We start from the raw sequence: 22,674 nt of genomic DNA on the forward strand, positions 1-22,674 counted from the left end.
GTTCGAGTCCCATGCAAGGTGGCTTGCTTTCTCACTTTTTTTCTCTCTGTCTCTCTCTCTGGTGAACACATGTGCCCTATTCTAAATTTTTAAAATAATAAATTAATTTAATTAAATTAATAATTAAAAAAAAGCAAACCACAAGGTGCCAGTCCTATCTCTAGCAGCCAGAAGTGTTTGCACTTAATGATATCATCCCAAATTCTCACAGGACTGGAAAGAGAAAAAAATTAAATACCATATATAAAAATACTTGGAAGACTAAAAATTCTATTAAAACACATGTTGCCAGTTTTTGAACAACTCAAGATGGAAAAGACATTACCTCCCTCAATTATATATTCCAATGATTAACAGCCCTTTAGAGTGTGAAATCCTTATCAGCTTCCCTCAAAATTCAACTGACACCCAATACATTTCATTTATTCAGAATGATTTATTAAGTACCTACTGTGTATTGAATTTTATATTAAGTATGGAGTATATAAAAAAACACATACAGCATCAATGAACTTGTAGCCTGCAAAGGAGGGAACAAGCATTGTCAGTGCTCTGAGAAGGTCAGGCTCTGGGTGTTCTGTAGCTAAGCCAGCCTCTGGTTTTAGGAGACTCAGGGAAGTTTCTGCCTAAAGGAGGGAATGCTGAAACTGAGGATAAAGAGGTGGCTGGGTTTTCTACTGGGTGTCCGGGTGCAAATCCTTATTGCTCTGAAACAATATGGAGAAGTCATATTTTCCTAGCAGCTATATTCCTACATTAAAAAAGAGCCATTTTTGTAGGGACAAAAGGCTTTAATAAGCCACATGGTAGAAAGGCTTAAATGTGCTGCCCTCCACCCTGTGGAGTATACTTTGGAGAATACCAGGTGGTTATTATTTCTCTGGAGATTAGTCTGGCATTCTGGTGTACGGGATACACAAGCTGAAGCTGATCTCAGAGTTACTTGGAACTACAGAGGGGATTTTAGAGAGGCGTGAGAGAAGGTAAAAGGCAGCTATGGCTACTGACAAAGGGAATGCTCTGGAGGTGAAACAGGTGCCTAATTGGGAATTTTGCCAAATGTCTACCATGAAACATGTTAACAGAACCCCTCACCCCTGTCTACCCATAATATCCTTACTCTCGTTAATGCGTGAAGTGACATCGAACTGATTGTGGCCTCCAGATGGGTTGAGGATGGGGACTAAATATGCCTGTTGGAGGAAGGATGTGATTCCTGTTCACGTGTCCTTCATTCTGTCACTCCTAGATACTCGTCTTTTATTTAAGTGCTACTGTGTACTCAGAACAAGCAGAAAGCCCTCGTCTGAACTGCACAGGATATAAAAGTGAGCAATATCCTGCTCTTCCCATATTCACCCATGGGGCCCACTTGGAAGCTGTGTGCCTATACAAATGTGCTTACAGAGCTTTAAAGAATAGGCAGGGATTAGAGTGGGATCTTTTAGGCAATCAATGACATGCAAAAATGCATTCTAATAACCCAGGTGTGGCTCAGCCAGTCTGCTTAGACACACCCATAGGAGGCATCCCAAGCGGTTAATATTTTGACTTGCAAATAAATTAGCAATTGATAGAAATGAAGCTATCAGCAAAGCAGCAAACCTCCATTCCAAATTAGATTCTGTGGTAATATTAAAATTAATTTCTGAGTTAGGAAGCATGTGGATATGACAATAGAGCACTTGCTATGCCAAGGATGAAAAATCAATATCTATAAACTACCAAGAAGAATGTTTACATTGATAAGGAGAAATGGACTAGCTTTTCGGTTACTGACTTCTCAATCTTTTTTTTCCTTTCATGATTTTAGAAAAGGGTGTCCGGAAAATACAGCATTGATTATATGCTGTCAACCAGTTGATGATGCTATTGTAAAGCAGTGAGTCAACAATGACTCACAGGGATCTGTGAGGCCAATATCACTGTGGCCAGACGTGCAGACCTTCTCATAGGCCCATGCTACTTTCATTGGCTCCAGAAGCAGGGCCCACTTGGCAGTTAGGCCTACCCTTTATTGATATGTACTGGTGGCTTAGATTTATTAAGAAACATGTAAGGGTGTTGAAGTTGAAGAACAAATGCCCTCATTCAGGTAGAGGGATAAAGAATGAATGCTGGAGGTTGGGAAGATAGGGGCAGAGGTGGTGATAGGACAGAACAGAGAGATATTAATTAACAGAAGTAAAATTACAACTAGATATGAAGAAAAAATTCTATTTTTATATTTCTGTTAGAAAATATGGTGGGCTAGGCTGGCTCTACGATCTGATGACTAAGGCAGCTAGATCCCGCATGGTCACCCCTGACGTTCAAGTCTTAGCCCTAGCTGCTTGAAAAATCACAAGCCTATGTGTGTGTGCTCAGAATCCTGACAGGAGGAAAAGAAGGAGGAGAAGGAATTGTGGCGCAACCATGCTCCGTGAGGGGGGCATTTGCCCTTCCTTCTCTCTCTATTATATATTTATTATTATTATTATATATGGCATATATATGTGTGTGACATATATGTGTATTTATATAGATACATATATGTGTGTCTCTGTATATACAGACATAGATAACTAGATATGTATATCATGGAAAGAATATAGACAGCAACAACTTGCTGTGTAAAGTAACTAAAACAGAGGATTGGGGCTTTTTTTTTTTTTTTTGTTAGTTGCTGTAGGGTGCATGTACTCACTACAAAGAGACAGAGAGACAGGGGCACCTCCATGGCCATTGCCACACTGCAATCCATTCTCCTCCATTTCTCCATCCTGTCAGGATTTGGGGCGTGCGCACACATGCACACATGAAACACATGTGTTTCTCAAGCCTCCAGGACTAGAATTCAAACCTTGGTTAGCCACGTGGGATCAGCCTCTCTTAACTGCTAGGCTACCAGACCAGCCCAAAGGAAAGATTCTGAATGTTCCCAGCACAAGTAATAACAAATATTGAGATGATGAATATGCTAATTATCCTGATGAATCATTACACATCATATTCTTGTACTATAAAACCACATTGTACCTCTACAAATATATACAATCATTATGTTAATTTTAAAAATTGAAAATAACAATAAGGAAAAGAAATATATAGAGGGATCCTTTTATAATTGGCAATAGCACTTGCCTTTTAAGATATTAAGCATACAATATCATTTTTCTAAGTGTAGTTATCTTACTTTGGTATCCAGAAATGCACACTGTTTAAAGCTCACATATTTAGCAGCCTTAACTATTATATCTGGAATATATTTGAGATCCAGGAGGCAAGCCAAAAAGGCATAAGGGCAAAATAGTTGTAACAAAATCCATTTACCTACAGAACTATAGGAAATTCCTTCAGCCCTCATTCAGTACCTAGTTATTCTTATATTAAATTGCTTTAGTTTTCCAAAATTCACTTTCTGAGTGCTGTCAAATTGAATGTAAGAAAAGCCATCAAAAAAGACTTCACAATCTAAATGATGTATAACAATTTAATGTATCAATAATAATAAAAAAGTAAAAAAGAAGGGAGAGAGGAGAGGAGAGAAGTAGAGAAGGATAGAAGGAAAGAAAGCAGGTGGTCAGAAGGAAGGAGCTTATAGGAAGAAGTCCCAGAAGCTGAAAATGCTCAGGTCACAAGCATGTGATTTAAGAAGCATTCTTGAGCTGTAGAAACAATTGAGGACATCCTCTATCCACCACATCACACTTAAATTGTCATTTATGTTCATAAATGACATTGATGGTACTCCATGGAAAGGTTCAATTAAGAGGCAGAAAAGAGTCAGCCCCTTAGTGAAGTTGTTAAGCCCTGCATACAGTGAGCTGGATACCACATGGCCAATCATGGTTTGAATCTCAATCACGTGGGTTTGAAAAATATTCCACATGCATGTGCCTACATGCCCCAAGGTGCATAAATGAAAAAAAAAGGATTGTAGTGAGGCCATGTCTTATTGGAGAGTGTTTTCTTGCTCTCACTCACTCTCTGATGAGCACATGATAGGCAATAGAGAAAAAAATTAGGCAAAGAAGTGTATAATTTTAGAAATCTACATCCAATTGATTAAAATATAAAAGATTTGTTTCCAAGAATGATACGTTTTATATTTTTAGACATGTGTAATCCCATACAAATATGTGTGTATGTATGTGTGTATATGTAAGCTCACCAGAGAGAGATACAGAGACAGTGGAAACAGTGAGAGGGAAAGTAAATATCACCCTTCAGAGGTGATCCCCTTTCTTCCATTCTCCTCCCAGGACTTTGGGCATGCATGCAGACATGCCCAGTGTGATTATTTTAGCAACCACTTCCAGGACTCAAACTGTGATTGGCCAAGTGGGAGTCCAGCAATGTAACCACCATGCCATCTGCTGGTCCCCAGACAAATATATTTTAATTATATGCATTTATCAATGAGAAGAGAGAATGGGCTGAGGATCATTATGTCCTTGCCATTGGAAGATTTAACAGCTGAGGGTTTGCTTGATGAGAACATCCACATTTTCTTGATTTCTGGTATTGTGATTATTATTCATTTTAGCTGTTAACCAACTACCCTTTGGCAAATCTTGTGGGTTTTGTCACCCATTTGTCCTTGAGTTCAAGTTAATAAACATGAAGAGATTATGGGAGGAACCCAGAAGGTCTCAAAACAGAGCTGGCCCTACAGCCTAGTGGTTAAAAGAGCTGGATGCCACACAGCCAGCTATGATTTGAGTGCAGCCCCAGTGGCTTCAGAAACATGCTGGGTATGTGTACCCAAACTCCTGACTGGAGTAAGAAATAGAGGAGAAGGGATTATAGTGGGACCGCAGGCCACTAGGAGTTGTGCTCTCTCTCTCTGTCTCTCTCTCTCTTTCTCTCTCTGTCTCTCTTTCTCACAAGCACGCATGCCCTCTAGCAAAAAAATAAAAAAAAACTTAGAACATATCCCTCAGTGGCATAAAGAACATCGTTCAAGACCAGTTGCTCTTTCAGTAGATCTATTAAAAAAAATAAAACAATAAATAGTGAATTCCATGACTTTACAGAAATATTCAGTAAGCTATTCCCTCACTCAACACAAGTGTTGAATATTCTAAACATGTCTAAAGGTGACAGAATGAAGGACTGAAAAGTACTCTAGGACTTGGATGATGGTATTTAAGATTAGATAGTGGAGGGGGCCAAGTGTTAGGGGTTTCCATCTTACTCACAGATCTTTTACTTTGCTAGCAGTTACCATCGAAAGTAGGCTGTACTGATTGTCTCTGGGTTGTCTCTGGTTAGTCAGGCTAAGTAAGCTCAACCACTATAACATCCAATCCTAATCTGAGAGCTGAACGATAGATGGTTACTCTCACACCCATTTCACAATCCTCTGACCAGTAATAGCAGAGAGTAAATGTCTGAAAAGTTTTAAAGACCAGTACTAGACCAGAAGAATATCATTTCTGTCCACTTTCAGAGGCCACAACTCAATCATCTGACCCCATGTAACTACAAGGAAGGCAATGAAGTGAACTTAAACTGTGTGATCAAAAAGAAAGAACCGAATCCGCTAGAAGTTTTTACTACCACTGTGAATGGATCCTCGGGATTCTAACTGGAGCAGTAGACAAAAGCAGGAATTAAAAAGGAAAAATGTTTTTGACACTCTTGATAATTTCTTAGATTTGTCAACTTTCTTAGATGTACACATAGACCATCCTCGATGCTCCAAAAATTCTCCCATCAGGCACTTGGCCAACATATTTCATGCCAAGCATTGTTTGGTTAATTTACTTTACCCTCACAACAAACCTGAGGAATAGGTGCCGTTATTATTCCCATTTCAGAGATAAGGGCATTGAAGCTCACAGAGGCTCTGTGAGGTCACACAGCTTGTGAGTGGCATATGGAGGAAGAGGAACTTGGCCTTAGTTTGCTCATATGTAAAAGTCTAAGTCTGGATCAGAATACCTTTCAGTTCTTTTGGGTCCTTCCATATTCAAAATCCAATAACCTGATAACCCCTGTTGCTCATTTCTTCTTGAGATAAATAAACAGAGAGCCTGAGAGGCAATGCCAGAAAACCAATACTTTTTTTTTTTTTAATTTTGCTTCCTTTCCATCTCCTGAGCCCAAGTCTAGAAATTAAAATGTGCATAATTGACAAAGTTGCTACTAATGTAATAGTGATGATTTTTAGGGCAAAGTTGTTTGTGTGTGGATGAATAGCACATTTACTGACACACATAGAGATCCCTCTGTGGGAGGAAAAAAATCTTATCTGAACAATCTCACAAAACACGTCATACTCCCAAGTATCCTTGCCTCAGATTAGTCAGTTTTGCCATAGTAACAAACAACAGTGACATTTTAGTGACTTAGAACAACATCTCCTTTTTATTTACTTGATGTAAGGACTTTGGGTAAGCTGCAGACTGGCTGTAGTTCTGCTAGGACTGGCTGGCCTCAGCTAGGCTCATTGGGCTTCTACCAGTCTTCTCAGTTTAAAATCCAGGAAGAGAGGAGAGCCACTATTGGCAATATTCTGAGAGTATGTGGAGAAGAGCAAGACCTAAACCAAACCATGTAATTACACATAAAGTCTCTGCTGGTTGGATGTGGCAAAAACAATCCCAGTCATTGGCCAAAGCTTTCACATGGCCAAGTCCAAAGTCATTGAGTTGGGATGTTCTAACAGGATGCATGAGTACATCCTATGACAACAATTTGGGATATGTAGCCCTATGACTAGGAGGGAATATATAATTAGGGACCATAATCTAATCAGCTCACCCCTTACTGTTTCTATCAAAGTTATAAAGAGGACATTTCCAAGAAAAGGAAGCCACTCCATCCCCTCCATCAGCATCTTCCTTCCCCATTCCTTTCTAGCTGTAACTGGGCCTTTCAAACTTAAGCTGGGACCAGCAGTTAGCGTCATGGCTATGTCGCTGGACTCCCACATAGTCAACTGCGGTTCGAGTCCTGGACCTGGTGGCTTAAACTCACGCCAGGTGCGTGTGCGTGCTTGCCCAAGATCCCGAGAGGAGAATGGAGGAGAAGGAATTGTGGTGTGGCCATCCCCCTTGGGGGTGATTTCTCGCTTTCTGTCTCTCTGTCTCTCTCTGTCTGTCTGGTGAAAGCACACGCCCTATAGCAAAAACCTCTGGAAAAAAAAAAAAAAAAAAACAGAAAAAAAAAAGAATTGCCTAAGTGCTTGTTTTTTGTTTTGTTTTGTTTTGTTTTGTTTTGGAGAGGTTTTCGGGGCGCGTGCGTGCGCTCGCCAGACAGAGAGAGACATAGAGACAGAAAGCGAGAAAACACCCCCCAGGGGGGATGGTCACGCCACAATCCCTTCTCCTCCATTCTCTTCTCAGGATCTTGGGCACGCACGCACATGCGCCCAGCATGAGTTTTAAACCACAGGGTTCGGGACGCGAACCGCAGTCGACTACGTGGGAGTCCAGCGACATAGCCATTACGCTAACTGCTGGTTCCCAAGTGCTTGTTTTAAAAAATGCTCATTCAATGAGTACTAGAGACTGGGAAGGATGATGGAGGGGAAAACAGAGAGATATTGATTAATGACAATAAAATTATGGATAAGAGGAATAATATCTAGTGTAACAAAATACAGTACGGACAATGTGGTTAACAATTTACTGCATATCTCAGAGTAACTGAAAATGACTTTAATGTCTCTAACACTGCAATGACAAATGGTTGAGATGTGGGGTATACTATTGATAATTACTCTGATTGGGACCAGCAGGTGGTGTAATGGTTACATCACTGGACTCCCACATAAGCAACCACAGTAGTGGAGCCAGCGACTTAAAACTCATGCCAGGCACACATACGTGCATTTCCAAAATCCCAGGAAGAGACTGGAGGAGAAGGAATTGTGGCATAGTCATCTCTCAGGGTGTGATTTCTCACTTTCTGTCTCTCTGTCTGTCTCTCTCTGTCTCTCTGGCAAACACACATGCCCTATAGCAAAAATCAGTCTTTAGAAAAATAATAATAATAAATTACTTTGATAAATCATTTGAACTGGGAAACCCCAAATCTAAGAGGATTTGCCTGTAATGTTTACCAGTCCCAAAGAATACACCCAGAGGTCAAACAAAAGAAAACATGGGTTTACTATTCATGTAAGTAGTACAGAGTGCTCCACTAAGGTCCAGACAGAGTGGTCTGTGCTATCAGGAGCATAGAACTTTTTCTTCTTTTCTTAAGAGATATTGTTGCTATGGGGCACATACACCTGCCAGAGAGACAGAAAGTGAGAAATTCCCTCCTCCCTCCCAGGGGGAATGGCCGCACCACAATCCCTTCTCCTCCGTTCTCCTCTCAGGATTTTGGGCATGAACGCACGCGTGCCCTGTGTAAGTTTTAAGCCACCAGGCCTGGAACTCAAACCACAGTCGACTATGTGGGAGTCCAGCAATGTAACCATTATGCCATCTGCTGGTCCCATGAGCATAGGTTTTATAATATATTAAGATCAAAGAGTACATTTGATAAAAAGTGGACAAATATGGATGATTTAAGACTAAATTAAGCAAGTCAGACTATGAAAGACAAGTATTATATGTCCCCAGTCAATATGTACCAAATATCTATACTTTATAGCAATAACTGAAAAATGGAAAAGTACAGTTGCAGGGAGGACAACTGTAGACACGAGAGACTGTACATGGTAAAAGGGGGTGGGTAGCGGGGGCAGGGGATCAGGGAAAAATCAAACAACACATTCAATAGACACAAAAACGAAAAGTTATCTGCTGGCCAGCAGGTGATATAGTGGTTATGGTTGAACTCCCACATAATGGGTCACATTTTGAGCACCAGACCTGGAGGCTTGAAACTCATGCCAGGTGCGTGTGCGTGTGCCCAAATTCCCGAGAGGCAAGTGGAGAAGGGATTTCTCACTTCCTGTTTCTCTGTGTCTCTCTGTCTCTTTCCTCTCCAGCATGCATGCCCTATGGCAAAAACCTTATAAACAAAAATTTTATAAAAAAGATACTTTTTTCTAAAGAATTATTTTATTTAACTTTATTATTATTAGCATTATTATTTTCCAGCTTGATCAGAGAGAGACGGAGAGAGAGAGAGGAAGTGAGAAAGCAAGCCACCAGGTCCAAGACTTGAACAGTGGTTGGCCATGTGGGAGTCCAGCGCCCCTATCCACCATGCCACCTGCTGCCCCTAAAAAAAAAAAAGATACTTTTAAGGAGCTCCTTTGGTTGTAATGTGAACCTGTACTAAATACCACTGATGCCTGTAAACCCCAAAATATAATATACAATTTACAGTGTTTTGAAATTGTGATTAAAAGGTTGTTGATCTCATGAGAGACTAGTTACTTTGGAAATCAAGCCAATGTGGATTTTCCACCATCTGTCCAGTGTGTGCTGGTCAGGGAAAATTGGAATTCACCCAGTTCCTATGCTTTCTTGCCTTCAAACCACACGCACTGAGTGAAAACAAGCCTCCCTCCAGTAAAAGATGCTGCTGAGATACAGCAGTGAGTGAGTGGAGTTGGCGTAATTGGATTTGGAAGCAATGCTTCTGACCATGGAGATGCTTCTCAGTGTTCTGTTTCATTTAAGTGACTCCACTACAAAGGCACACAAATCACAGGGTAGTGACTTACTCTGCTAAGGTTAGCAGCCAGGAGATCTTCCAGCAGTACTAATCCTGAGTCAGCTTCAGCTTGGATGAGTACTATCTCTGCTAATGATCTGCCTCTTACAGAACGCAGCCAGCATCACCCTGCTATGTGATGCATCTTCACAGAGCACAGAGCCTTCAAGTTCTTGCCCCAGCGGAACCTTTGGGGTTCATGGAAGAGAAAGGAGGGGGATGTCTGGAATCAAAGGTGACACTTTACAGCAGTCTCTCTACTATATTTAGTAACTTTCATATCTCCATGATGTTCTGCCTACACTGTCAGATTCTGACGTTATGAGCTTTTTATATAGAAGTAACTCCCTTGTGAACCATTTCAGATGTTTGCTACCAAAAGGTATCTCCAAAGAAGTAGTAGGTAGGAAACCAGTTCAAGAAGCAACAAAATGTAAATTCAACTAACTGTGGTGGTAAAACATAATAATGACAAATGACCACATGAGCAAGGGTCCTCCTGTGACCGTTCACAGACAAATGTATAAATGGTTGCTATGGGTAGATAAATATTATTCATTGCTCAGGGCACATGTCGGCACAAAGCTACTTATCAGCCTAGGAGGAAGAGCTAAAACCTTCAGCTCCCCACTGTTAAACCAGAGTTCTCTTGGCACCATAGCCCCAACTTTTGATGTCTGTATAAAAGAGTAATTCCATATTTCCTTCAAGTCTTTTAAGATGCCTCTGACAAAGACTGAAAAGTACCAGTCTAGAGTTTGATAATACTAGAATAGGCTCCCTTTTCTTATATGCAGAGTTCTGTTCCATGCCTTACAGTCTTGTTCTGTTTTTTCACCTCTAAGGCTTCAATGATTCTCTTATTGATTCTACCGTCATCAACTGTTGACTTCAGGCAGAGCTTGGATTAGTGGTCTTTAATCCTTAGCCTGGTGTGAAATCGCCAATTCCTCTTGTGCCTTTCCCCTCCTGAGCAGATTATATCCTTTGTTTTCCAAACTAAGTGTTGGCACTCTGTATTATAAAGAAAAGCCAGAAATCTGGAAATCAAGTAGTACATGTAAGATTTTCTCTCTGTTATTGTAGCCTCAGGCCTTCTAACCCAGATGGAACAGGACAAGTAAGGCCATCCAGCTGGCAAAGGACCCCAGAGGAAGCACCTAACGCAGTGCCTAACAAAAGCTTAACACAATGAATGGATGTATTCAAAATTTGTGTGGGAGATATGAGACCTTTCTGGATTTTTAAAACAAGAAAAGCACTTGGAATGTAATGTGAGTTAATAATCAGGAGGTCTCACTAACAGCTTCCTCACCTTTTACTGTAGAAAACCAAAGTGACCAGGAACACAAGATGGCTATGAAATGGGCAGAGCTTCCCTACATCCACATCTGGATTAGTCTTAGCAAAACCCAGTTTTCTAAAAGCTAAAAGCAACTCAAATATCCACCAACAGTAGAATGAATAAATAAATCATGGTATTTCATTCAACGTAGTAAGAGAGAAGGTACATGAGACCAAATGTGAATGGAATTATGGAAGCGGCATGTAAAAACAAAGCTGAAACACAAAACAATGTAGAATGAAAGAAGGCAAGCCCATGGGCTCCAAAAATGCATGTTTTAGACTACTATTTATATACATAAAGTTCAAAGTAAGCAAAAGTAACCATCATGTTGGAAGTCAGAAGAGTGGCTTCTATTGGGAAGAGGTGGGTAGAGATTGGAAGAAGACACAAGTTGGATTTCTAGGGTGCTGTTAGTGTTCTATTTCTTGACCTGGGTGGCAAAATGAATGCAATCACTTGGTGATAACACATTAAGTAGAATCTTTAGAGAACGGCTGAGATTGGGCTTTGCTTGTCCTTTAGGGAAGTGGGCTCACAAGAGCTAAAACATTCCTCAGAATCCCTGCCTAGCATGTTAGGCCCATTTCTAGAATCAGAGAAACTGAGTAGAACATTGGGGTAACAGTAGCAGATACAGCAAGACAAAATGAGAACTGCATTTACTTCAAGGATCACCTAGTTCTAGGTCTTGGGAGCAAGTCTCATAAAATAGGAGACTGAGAGTACTGGCAGAGATTCAGGATTAGCTTAGGGATCAGATGGGTCAGGACTACAGATGAAGGCTAATAGTGGGTATCACAAAGGATGTGGGTTTGACAGTGGGTTGTGGTGAGTCAGGAGTGGAGATCTGTTGTTTTTAACTCTCAGGATATCACACTGCTTCCTCTCCTATGGTGTATCCTTTCTAATGTGTATAACATTATCAGCCCAGGCCATAGCACGGTGGGCCTGTTATTCCACCTTGGAAGAGAGGCTCTAGTTTTTCAAAAACACAAGCTACCAGCACATAAATTGCTGGACCTCTTTCTCAACTGCTGGCCTCCATGAAAGATATTTGGTATAGTAGAACTTAATGAAAAGAAACTTTCGGAACGAGAGGTTCTACTCAGTATCAGTGTTGATGTAGACCAATAGGAGGGGAAAGGGGGTTTTCCTCCAGTCCATACCACAGAGGGACAGAGCATGGCAAGGCGTATTTTAATAAAGTAATGGGGAGGAATATAAATCTGGGAGAGCCTTTGAGGACTGAGAAGTGAGCAAGCTAAGGCAGGTGGTCATGGACAAGGTGTGGAGCTATAGACTTGTTATCAACCTGCTCTTGAATTCCAACTCTTGCATTTTTAAACCATCGTCACATCCAGGAAACTAGTGAGCTCTGAAACCTAAGATGATTGCCATTGGGCTGAATGTGCAGGGCTGACTTTTTTGCTAATTGGACTCCAAATATTTGGTGGCATTTGCTGCTATCATTTTCATGAAAACAGGCTGTGGACCTTCATTGAGTAGTCTAGCCTCAATCGAGGTGAACAAGAAGGAAGGGCTGTGCCTTCCTTGATCAAGATCCAACCTGCACTGGAGAGTGGAATCAGAAAGCCAAAAAACAGATTTTCCCAAGTCTAGTGTCAGTCAGCTCTAAAAAATGGTGAGTGGACAAGCAGGAGGAGGGCTTAGTACTGGGAATTGCTATAATGTGTGACCAGGATTAACATTTAGCACAGCTTTTTTAGGGATAAGCAGTGGTCATTATTTTTTCTCTAATTTACTGATTCCACTATGTTTGGCCTGCTGGGGTTTAAGATGCAGAGTGAGTTGGCAAGTCATTCTTGAAACACAATGACAACCGCACTGTGAGTATCTCTAATTCCCTGGCACAGAGATTTTGGTATTAGAAAGTCCATGGTTAGTAACCAAATTCCAGGACATGTCTTGGGAAATTCCAGAGGAAAGTTGTTTCATTTTAGTCTATAAAATGCCTCCTAAAAGCATTTTTATAGGAAAGACTCTATTTAGAAGAGTTTCTTTAACCCTGGACTAGCATGTCAGAGAATATGAGCAGATGACAAGATATATTTTTTCTGCCCTAACTCTGCTCCCATCCTATGCTTTATGTGTGAAACACATGGATCCCTGATGTAGCAGAGCTGTCTGGACAGCATCTGATCCCATCGGAAAGGCATGATTTATATTGATTTCAAACATTTTGATGCAATGCCCAGAAGAACAGGAAGTCTCAATAGAAGGATATTGTAGAATTTTTTTCAGTTAGTGGGAAGAATCCCTTCTCCATGCCTCACTGAGATCACAAGATTGCCAGGACAAAGCACTCTTCTGGGGCTATATGGCCCTAATGAAGCTGGGTATATGAGAACGACAGTGTTTTAAGATACTAAGGCATAAGTAAGGCAGCTGAGATGACCCCTCTCACTCCTGACTCTTCTATTCTAGTTCAGGACTCCATGCCCCCCTCTAGATATGTCATATTGCTCACCTTGAGTCAGTGGTTCTGTGCAGACTGTCCACTGATTGGGATTATTTATCAGATGTCTCAGATTTGCCAAATTATGGCTGATAATTTACTAAACTGTACTTTAGTTTCATCGTCTGTTACAAGAAGATGGTGACCATCTGCCCCTACTCATAGGGGCGTTATGAGGGCAAAATGAAATTTAAGTAGTTAACATACTTTCTCCAATGCCTGGCCCACAGTAGATGTTCAAAAATAGTGGACATTATTGTATATACATTTGAAACCTTTGACCTCTTGATTTAAATTAGATGATCCTGGAGGATAAAATGGAGCAAATGCTTTAGAAGGCACAGTCTGAGGCAGATGTGGAAGGAATCTTGGAACAGTGAGTAGAAAGCCCCCAAAGAACAATACTCCTCACAGGAGCCATAAACTGACCAGGATGTCTTATTGAACTAGAATTCTTAAAATAAGTTAGTTACTTGATGGCAACTCTGTGCCCCAAACTCTTATTGTCACTAAGATTTTTATTTCTGAACATCTCTCAGACAGAACAGGGGCCTATGGAGAAAAAATTCAAAAAGTTTTTCAGTGCCAGTCAGTGACATAGTGGTTAAGGTGGCTGGATCTCACATGGCTGACTGTGCAATTTGAGTCCCAACCAGCAGCTTGAAAACACACTAGGCACATGTTGTGTGCCCAAAATTCCAAGAGGAGAATGGAGAAGAAAGAATTGTAGTATGGTCATCCCGCCTGGGAGGTTCTCTCTCTCTCTTTGTCTCTCTCTCTGTCTCTCTCTCTCTCTCTCTCTGTCTCTCTCCCACCCCCACCATAAGTGCACATGCCCTATAGCAAAATTAAAAAATAAAAAAAAAGATGTTTATTAAGTGGTATCCAGCAGACTGTTAGAGAATCACCCTCTGGCCTGGAGGAATGGGCTAAGGCTGGTCTTTTAAGGGATCATCAAACAATTCAGTCATTTTCAATCTTAAGACAGGCAGCCTGGCTTCCTTAGATTCAAAAACAACAACAAAATACAATTTAAAGGGAAACGTAAGCTATGCATTTCTGAGAATTTGCACTTAGTTCATCAAATCTGTTGTTTTCTGAGAGTTGTCTCAAAACTAAGACTAATGAGCCTTTTGGGTTTTTGTTTGTTTAATGTCTTGAAATGGTGTCCAGCTAGTAGATGGAGAATTAGCCTCTGGTTAGAAGGAATGGGCTGAGGCTGGTGTTAGAGGGACTCATCAAACAACCCTCAGTCATTTCCAGTGTCCCAAGATGAACAGCCTTGCCCCTGGATGTTCTCTTGATTGAAAAAAATCAATACAATTTAAAAGAAAATTTAAGCCATGTGTTTCTGAGGATTTACACTTAGTTCATCAGATCTATTGTTTTATGAGTTGTTTGTTTGAAGTCCAAAACTAATGAGCCCTTTTTTTTCCCAAATGTTTTTAAAAATCCTTTTTTCTTAGAAGGACATTTAAAGGTTTTGAAAGTTGTTCCAAGGGTAAAAATAATATTAATAAAAAGTTGCTCAAAACTCTTAACCCCTGCAGGTTCAAATTTACTTAATACTCTTAACCCAAGGGATTTAAATTATTATTGGAGTTTATTATCTCGTGTGTGTGGGGATTTTCAAAAGAAGGAAAGAAACCACATGGAGGTGACAAGAGGTCATTATGTGGTTCACTTTAAGTCCATGCCAATTTCCAGCAGACTTCTAGAAACTTCTCAGTCTGTACCTTCAAAATGAAGCCCGCTCCCCCTCTCTCCCCGCCCCAATTTGGCACCATCATGGGGTCAAGTTTGAGAAAGAACTTACTTTTCAGCCTGGATTATTTTGGACCAGTGTATAAGAGCCGGAGCCCACCCAGAATGATTCTTTTATAAGGTATACAATCCATGTCATTTAAAACGAGTGATATATTGTTAGGGACTGCAAGGTGGAAAGAGAACAATTTTTCTCCTGTTGTGTGCAAAGGAGCCAACTGCCTCGGCTCCCCTTGAACTCTCTACATTGTCAACCAATGACCTCTGCTGGTGGAATTTTTCCCAGCCTGTGTGGATTGGTGCTTGTAAGCCAAGTCACTCAGCCATGTTCCATTTTCCTACATTCCTTTCCTCCTGTTCTGTCATTCACATTAAGCAAGGAGCAAGAATGAGTTGCAAATACCCCGAATAAAGTGGTGCATGTGCCTGATCAGGCTGTCATTTCACAAAAGTTGCCTCTTGTCTTCTCTTTCAGTGAACCTCTGTCTGGTACATTTCCTCTAGAAAGAGCAGGGAGCCAACATGAAGCAAAATGTGGTATCCACAAATGTTTTCATGCTGCTACTTTTTCTCAACATCAGTCTTCTGAATGGTAAGTACAGGACTGCCCTGCTTGCTTTCATTGCCCAGAGTATTTCCCAAGGGGATGGAGAGTCCATCGCTGTCCTCTTGCAATGCAGCTCTAAGAAATGAAAATGTTCATGCCATGTACTGCTATTAAATTATTCGCATTTTTTTTGCATTCAAATCAATGCAGAAAAACGAATGCAATGAACACAAAATCTTGTTATTATTCTCCCTGCTTTCCATCTTCATTTCAGTCTGTAATGAAATAGCTCTGAAGATGACAGGACCTGAGTTCCAGTCCTGGTTCTACAGTTACTAGCTGTGTGATCTTGAGACAGCGAATTAATCTCTGGGTTTTCAAATTTTCAAAGTGAAGATAGTGAGGATTTCTCCATCTGCCCTGAAATAAATGTATGTGAAAACATTTGAAAAGCAATAGAGAGGTATAAGAGATTGTTGTTACATGGTGGGAAACAGGAACAGCAACAGTCAACCCTATTACATGTGCTAATAGAGGAAGCAAAGTCCACTATTAAGTAAGAGGGTGTCTGGCTGTGTATGTAGATTTCTGTGTGTCCATCCCTTGTTTTTTCTGGATGTGCATACTTCTGTATGTACCTGTGTGAATGTTAACTTTTCTATATGGGCCTGATTACAAATGTTTCTTTGTGTGTATCTGTGTGAATATACTTCTGTGGATATATGTCTATGTGTGTATTTCAGTATACTTCCATATGTGCATATTTCCGTGTCTATAATTGTGTGTATACTAGTATGTGCTTCTATAAGTGTGTACCTACATAGGTGTGTACATCTCTGTGTGGGGTGTATATGCACTTCTGATGTGGTCATGTGTCTACACACCTGTATGTGGACCTGTGTGGTTGTTCCTGTGATTCTGTGCATTGAGACTATACATTAACTTTACTATCTAATGTGAGTGAAGGGAACATTTGATTAAATGCAATTTCACAACTTTCTTTCCGCTCTATGTTTTCTAAAAATACTATTAATAACCAGTAAAAGGTAAAAGTAGAAGCTTTCAGAGAGAGGAAAGGAAAGCAATGTCAGAATAATCTATAAGAAAATTAACTATTCAAATTGGCCTCAAGTTTTCTCTAATTGGCTTCTAAGTGTGCTCAGTAGGGAACCAGAGAATTTGATATTTTTTAAAATCAACTTTTCTTTCTACTTCACATATTCTGCCCTACCCATGGCCACACAAACCAACACAAACTTGTATATTTTCCATGACTCCAACAACACATCATTCTGAAGAATCTTTCACTAGAGCATGAGCAATCTTTCCCTAGAGCATGAGCAATATTACAAACACTAGCAGAGCTTTACCAGGCTGGCATAGATCACTCTTGGCAGGGCCTGAGTGAGAAGCACAGCTCAGCTACAGCTGGACAAGACCAGCCTGGTTCCCTGGGCACCACATCGCCACTCCACTCAATCCTTCCTTCTAGCTGGTTTTGCTAAAGACCCCTCTCCCCAGCCATGTTCCCTCACTGAGGTCTCCTCCACACTTGCTCTTTCTGATCAGAGGCTCAGCTAGAGGGTATGGTCTAGCAGCTGGCATGAGGAGTGCAGGAGGGAGTGTAGGAGAAAACAGAGAGCCTGCCCGAGTTGCTGAGATCCACATCTGAAAGCTCCCTTCTCTGCTCCCAACTTCCGGAACTAAACACTAGGATATCTCGGTGGGCAGAGTTACAGGATGAGCTAGAGTTACATGGATGGGCATGGTCCACTTCCCTAGGCCAGCGACACCAGGGCAGATTCCCAAGGAGACTGCCCCTCCTTGGACCTGATAGCTAAGCGAGAGAAACGGGGACCAGAGATTTGGGGGTCAGGCAACTAACAACTCTAATCCCTCTGAACTTGTATTTCCCACATGGCCTCATTCAGACCTTCTGGTTTCCATCCAGGACAGGACACAGCTCATAGAGAATAACGGTAGCTCACAAGCAGGAGAAGAGTATCCCATTCTCTTTCCTCTTCCCATGCCTCCCACCCCAAAACCATTCCTCAGATTGCAAAGAAGCCCTTTGCTGCTTCACCACAAAAAGACCCAAGGAAAGGAAGGGGATAGAAAATGATTCAAAAAATTAAGATTCCAACGTGGTACATGAGAAGACAAATTAAATCTGGATCACAAGGTCGAAGCTGAATGGAATCAAGAAAAAGTGAAGGGCCAAAGAAGGAAAAGGGAAAACAAGGGGAGAAAGGAAGGAAGCAGCTGAGGGACATCCAGATAAAGGGAGCATTGGGGATACAAGAAGTAACTAAAGATCAGGAACAGACATTGAGATAATTGTGTGGGGATGTCAGAACAATGGAGATTCATGAACATAGTGGAAGTGAGAGGGTGTGTTGTCAAAGTATCCACAGGTTGCTTATACCTGGGGAAGAATTCTTTGTACAGTCATGCTTATGCTACGGAGAAATAATAGCTTTATAGACCCTATGAGATTCCAGAAGGACTGTGTTTTAGAGTTTTTTGGAAAAATGTCTATGGAAAGCACTATGAAAAACCTATGTGTGAATTTAAAAAAAAAATGGACCAAAATTAATCAATATTTTAGTTTCATTTTCTTATGAATTTTTGAAGTTTCTTATGCTTTCAATCCATCTGTATCTCTCTCACTCTCAAGACTCACTCTTTGTTGAACTTTACAATTAAGGAAAAAAAATTTTCATAGAAAGGGGCCAGTTCCTAGGCCTAGTGATTAAGGCAGCAGGATTCCACATGGCCAGTCATGCAGTTTGGGTCCTAGACCCAACAGCTTGAGAAACAAGCTGGGCAAGTTGCATGCCCAAAATCCCAAAAGAGAAAGAGATGGAGGAGTAGGGATTGTGGTATAACCATCCTCCCATAGAGGGTGCTTTCTCCTGTCCTCTTTCTGTCTCTATTTCTCTGGCCAAAAACAAATGGTGTAATTTTACAATAAGCCACAGGTCCTCACACATCAAAGTCCACACCACACATACACACACACACACACACACACACACACACACACACACACATGCATACACGAATAGCCCTGCATTGCTGGATGCTGATTCTTTGGCATTTCTGAGTTTCCCATCCCTAGGCCTAATCACCCTGAGACTTTATCACTGACCTGAGTTTCCTCAACCTGCTCTGTCACCAGTAGGGACAGCTGAATAGCTGAATGGTTCTCAGTATTAATTCCTATGGCTTCTGGCTTTTTCTAGGACAATCGCCTCCCGGAAAGCCTGAGATCGCTAAATGTCGTTCTCCTGAAAAGGAAACATTCACCTGCTGGTGGAAGCCTGGGACAGATGGAGGACTTCCTACCAATTACACGTTGACTTACCACAGGGAAGGGTAAAGAGTTCTCTCTTCACCTGTAACCCCTAGAAGAGTGTTTCCACTCTCCAGGTCATAGAAATACTGGCTCTGAGTCAGAATTGCCACACTATCCTGGATTTATACTCATAAAGCTCACAGCTTGGGGGGCAAGGAGAATCTAATATCAGTACCTGTAGTCTCCTACTAAGGTCCTTTAAGTGCTCATTCAATCTATGTAAGCGTATCTGTCAATATTAGCAATGTTTCAAGGTACCCAACTGTCACAATCTTAGGCTATAGGCCAAGGCCTCATATTAGTATTACTTAAGGGCTAGTTCATCTGAGATACTCATCTACAAACTTTGTGCCATTTATAATTTCATTTAGTAAATATATTACTTTTGCAACATGAGAAGACTATCTAAAGTACCACATTGTAAACTTTGACAAACAGGGTACACTGTATTTTCTTTTTTTAAATTTTATGTTATATATTCAATCACAGTACATTGTACATTGTATTTTCAAGCTTGCTTCACCTTCCAGAAAGAAAAGAAAAAGAACGTTGTATGAAAAAGGAAAGGATTTTCCTTAGTGAATCCAAAACTCAGGACCTCCTAGAGGACGTTTTTGGATCTAAGGCGGCATGAGTACTAAATGAGACCACTTGTCATCTCTGGGCAACCATTTTGTTACATTCACAATGAGACCCTCTGCAGAGTCCTGGGAGAGCTGTATCTTGCCTCCAAAAGAAAACATTTAGTTATTGGTGGAGGCAGCTGGCTCACTTCCCAACAACTACACTTTGTTGCATACAAATCTGTCATTCCATCTGGGATCTAAGGGAGCATCGTGTAAACAGAGTTCAGGAATTCAACTACAATGAGAATCTTGAATAAGCTCCCAAACTGTGCAATGTGTCTTGAATTGAGATGCCTAAGTCTAAATGTGAGCAGCCTAATGAGCTACTTGGGCCAGATACATCTCCTTTCAAAGTCACTTCATTGTGGCCTTGAAGACTTGGTTACGGTCTGAAGTACTTTGACATCAGTTTTTATCTTCTTGGATCTTTTATTTAATAAAACATAATACATATGTGCAATAACTGCTGCTCATGCATGGCTCCACTGTGGGTGTGCAGGTGGAAGCCACAATTTCTTGAGGTAACCCAATGGTAGTACCATGGATATGGCAGTGCGTTGGCCAGTGAAAGTTCAAATGTTTACTGCTAGGGGGCATATGTCACAAAACCCACAAAAAACACTTACAAAATGGAGGGATTGATGAAAAGCCAAGCAGTGACACCCTAATATAACCCTTCCACTCTCTTCTCCACCTCTCTTCTCTCACTCCCAGCCAATAGAGGCAGAGTACAAAAGTTTGGGGTGCCATTTTTAAGCTCTGATTTTTGCATTTTGAATGCCTAATCTCAAAATTTCAGTGGTATTGATGTGTAAAAATACATAGAGAAAGATAAACTTTGTTATTCAGTCCAAATAAATTATTCATTGCAGGGAAAAACTCATCTATGAATGTCCTGACTACGAAACCGGTGGCCCCAACTCCTGTTACTTTAGCAAGAAGTACACCTCCATATGGACAATTTACATCATCACAATAAGTGCCACTAACAAGATGGGTAGCAGTTCCTCAAAACCACTGTATGTGGATGTGGCATACATAGGTAAGGGGAAAAAGAGTGGGTAAGGAATTTGTTACTCCATTATGTATTCATTAATGGTCAAATTCTGCTTGAGTCTTCTTGGTTTCTGAAGAATCCCAAAAAGAAAGACAAGGTTGGGACCAGCAGTTGGCATAATGGCTATGTCACTGGATTCCCATGTAGTCCACAATGGTTCGAGTCCCAGACCCAGTGGCTTAAACTCATGCCGGGCATGTGCGTGCATGTCCAAGATCCCAAGAGGACAATGGAGGAGAAGGGATGGGGGCGTGGCCATCCCCCCAGGGAGTGATTTCTTGCTGTCTGTCTCTCTGTCTCTCTGGCGAGCGCATGTACCCTATAGCAAAAATCTCTCCGAAAGAAAGAAGAAAGAAAGAAGAAAGAAAGAAGAAAGAAAGAAAGAAAGAAAGAAAGAAAGAAAGAAAGAAAGAAAGAAAGAAAGAAAGAAAACAAAACAAAAAAAGCAAGTGCAATGCGCAAACTTTGTTTAAAAGTTTTGAATAAGTCAGCTGTAATAAAAATTGTGAGACTGTTAAAGACATCTCAACGATAAAAAATTAATGATATTAAGAAATTTTTAAAAAATTCTCATTGACTTTGGAAAACAAATTCTCTGGTGAAACAATGTGCTAGGCCATAATTTTCAGAATAAGAAGAAAAGCGTTCATAGACTTCTCATATGCCATTAGTGATAGGCAATGAAATTCATTTACAAATCAGTTTTCACCACAGTACATTTTCTATCACTTGACTGTCATCCACTGATAACCTGTAATACAGAATGACAGTATTGGCAGACAGTTGGTCAGAAATAGTCTTCTTTGTCCTGTTTGTTGTTAAAAATATTTAGTTTCATTGAAGACACTGGAATGCAGTGGTTCTCAAGTATGGGATACTTTATCTTCAGAGACTATCTGGCAATGTCTAGAGATGTTTTAGAATGTGGCAACTTAAGGGTTTTTAAGGACTTAAGGAGGGTACTAACGACACCTGGTGGATGGAGGCCAGAGATGCTGCTAAGAACCTGCAATATATAAGATAGTCCCCACCACAAAGATTTATCTGGTTCAAAATGCCCACAGTGCTTAGGTTGAGAAACTGCTTTGAAAGATTCATTCTGATAATTACTTTTACATAAACATCTTTTTTTTCTAAAATCAAAGGCATTGCTCAGTATGCATTTAACTTAAAACTTATATGAATTAACTGAAGTAGTAATTATGTATAAAAGATCGTTGTTAGTATCAATTCAGTAATATGTAAGCATTAGGATTAGTGGAAAATCTTCTTTTTTTTTTTAAGAGGTTTTTGCTATAGGGCACGTGTGCTTGCCAGACAGAGAGAGACAGAGAGACAGAAAGCGAGAAATCACCCCCCAGGGGGGATGGCCACGCCACAATTCCTTCTCTTCCGTTCTCCTCTTGGGATCTTGGGCACACATGCACACGTGCCTGGCGTGAGTTTTAAGCCACTGAGTCCGGGATGTGAACCACAGTCGACTACATGGGAGTCCAGCAACATAGCCATTACGCTAACTGCTGGTCCTGGGAAATTTTCTACAGCTCATTATGCAGGCAAAGGTAGACCAGAATGCCAGATAAACACTTTCTCCATCTAGTATACAGATTTACTTGAGGAGGTAATAAATAAATGGGCAAAATGTTACTGACCAGCAGGACCAAGACTAGGTAGGGTAAGGCAAGCTAGCATCCAAGGCACCTCACTCCTAGGGCCTTTACTCAGGAGTCTGAGAGGAAATGATCCCTTCATTTTTTTTTCAATTGTGGTAAAATGCAAATAGCATGAGATTTGTCATTTTAATGTGTGTGATTCATTGGCATTAGTTCATTCATAGTGCCATCCAAACATCATCTAGTGCTAGCTCCCAGCTCCAATCCCATCACCCTAAA

At 40.8% G+C, this 22,674-nt stretch overlaps 1 protein-coding gene across 3 annotated transcripts in view; it reads left to right on the forward strand.

Moving 5' to 3' along the window:
* The window catches only part of PRLR (prolactin receptor), a 203,513-nt gene that overhangs the window by 172,436 nt on the left and 8,403 nt on the right, over positions 1–22,674 (forward strand). For all 3 annotated transcript variants that reach the window (XM_014590838.2, XM_027774884.1, XM_027774885.1), the window contains exons 3-5: positions 15,670–15,786; positions 18,987–19,119; positions 20,598–20,767. In XM_014590838.2, the coding sequence (XP_014446324.1) occupies positions 15,717–15,786; positions 18,987–19,119; positions 20,598–20,767 (373 nt within the window). In that variant the 5' untranslated portion in view covers positions 15,670–15,716. The remainder of the gene's footprint in view (positions 1–15,669; positions 15,787–18,986; positions 19,120–20,597; positions 20,768–22,674) is intronic.

The sequence above is a fragment of the Tupaia chinensis genome, unplaced genomic scaffold, assembly GCF_000334495.1.
Source record: "Tupaia chinensis unplaced genomic scaffold, TupChi_1.0 Scaffold000489_1, whole genome shotgun sequence".
Classification (NCBI taxonomy): domain Eukaryota; kingdom Metazoa; phylum Chordata; class Mammalia; order Scandentia; family Tupaiidae; genus Tupaia; species Tupaia belangeri.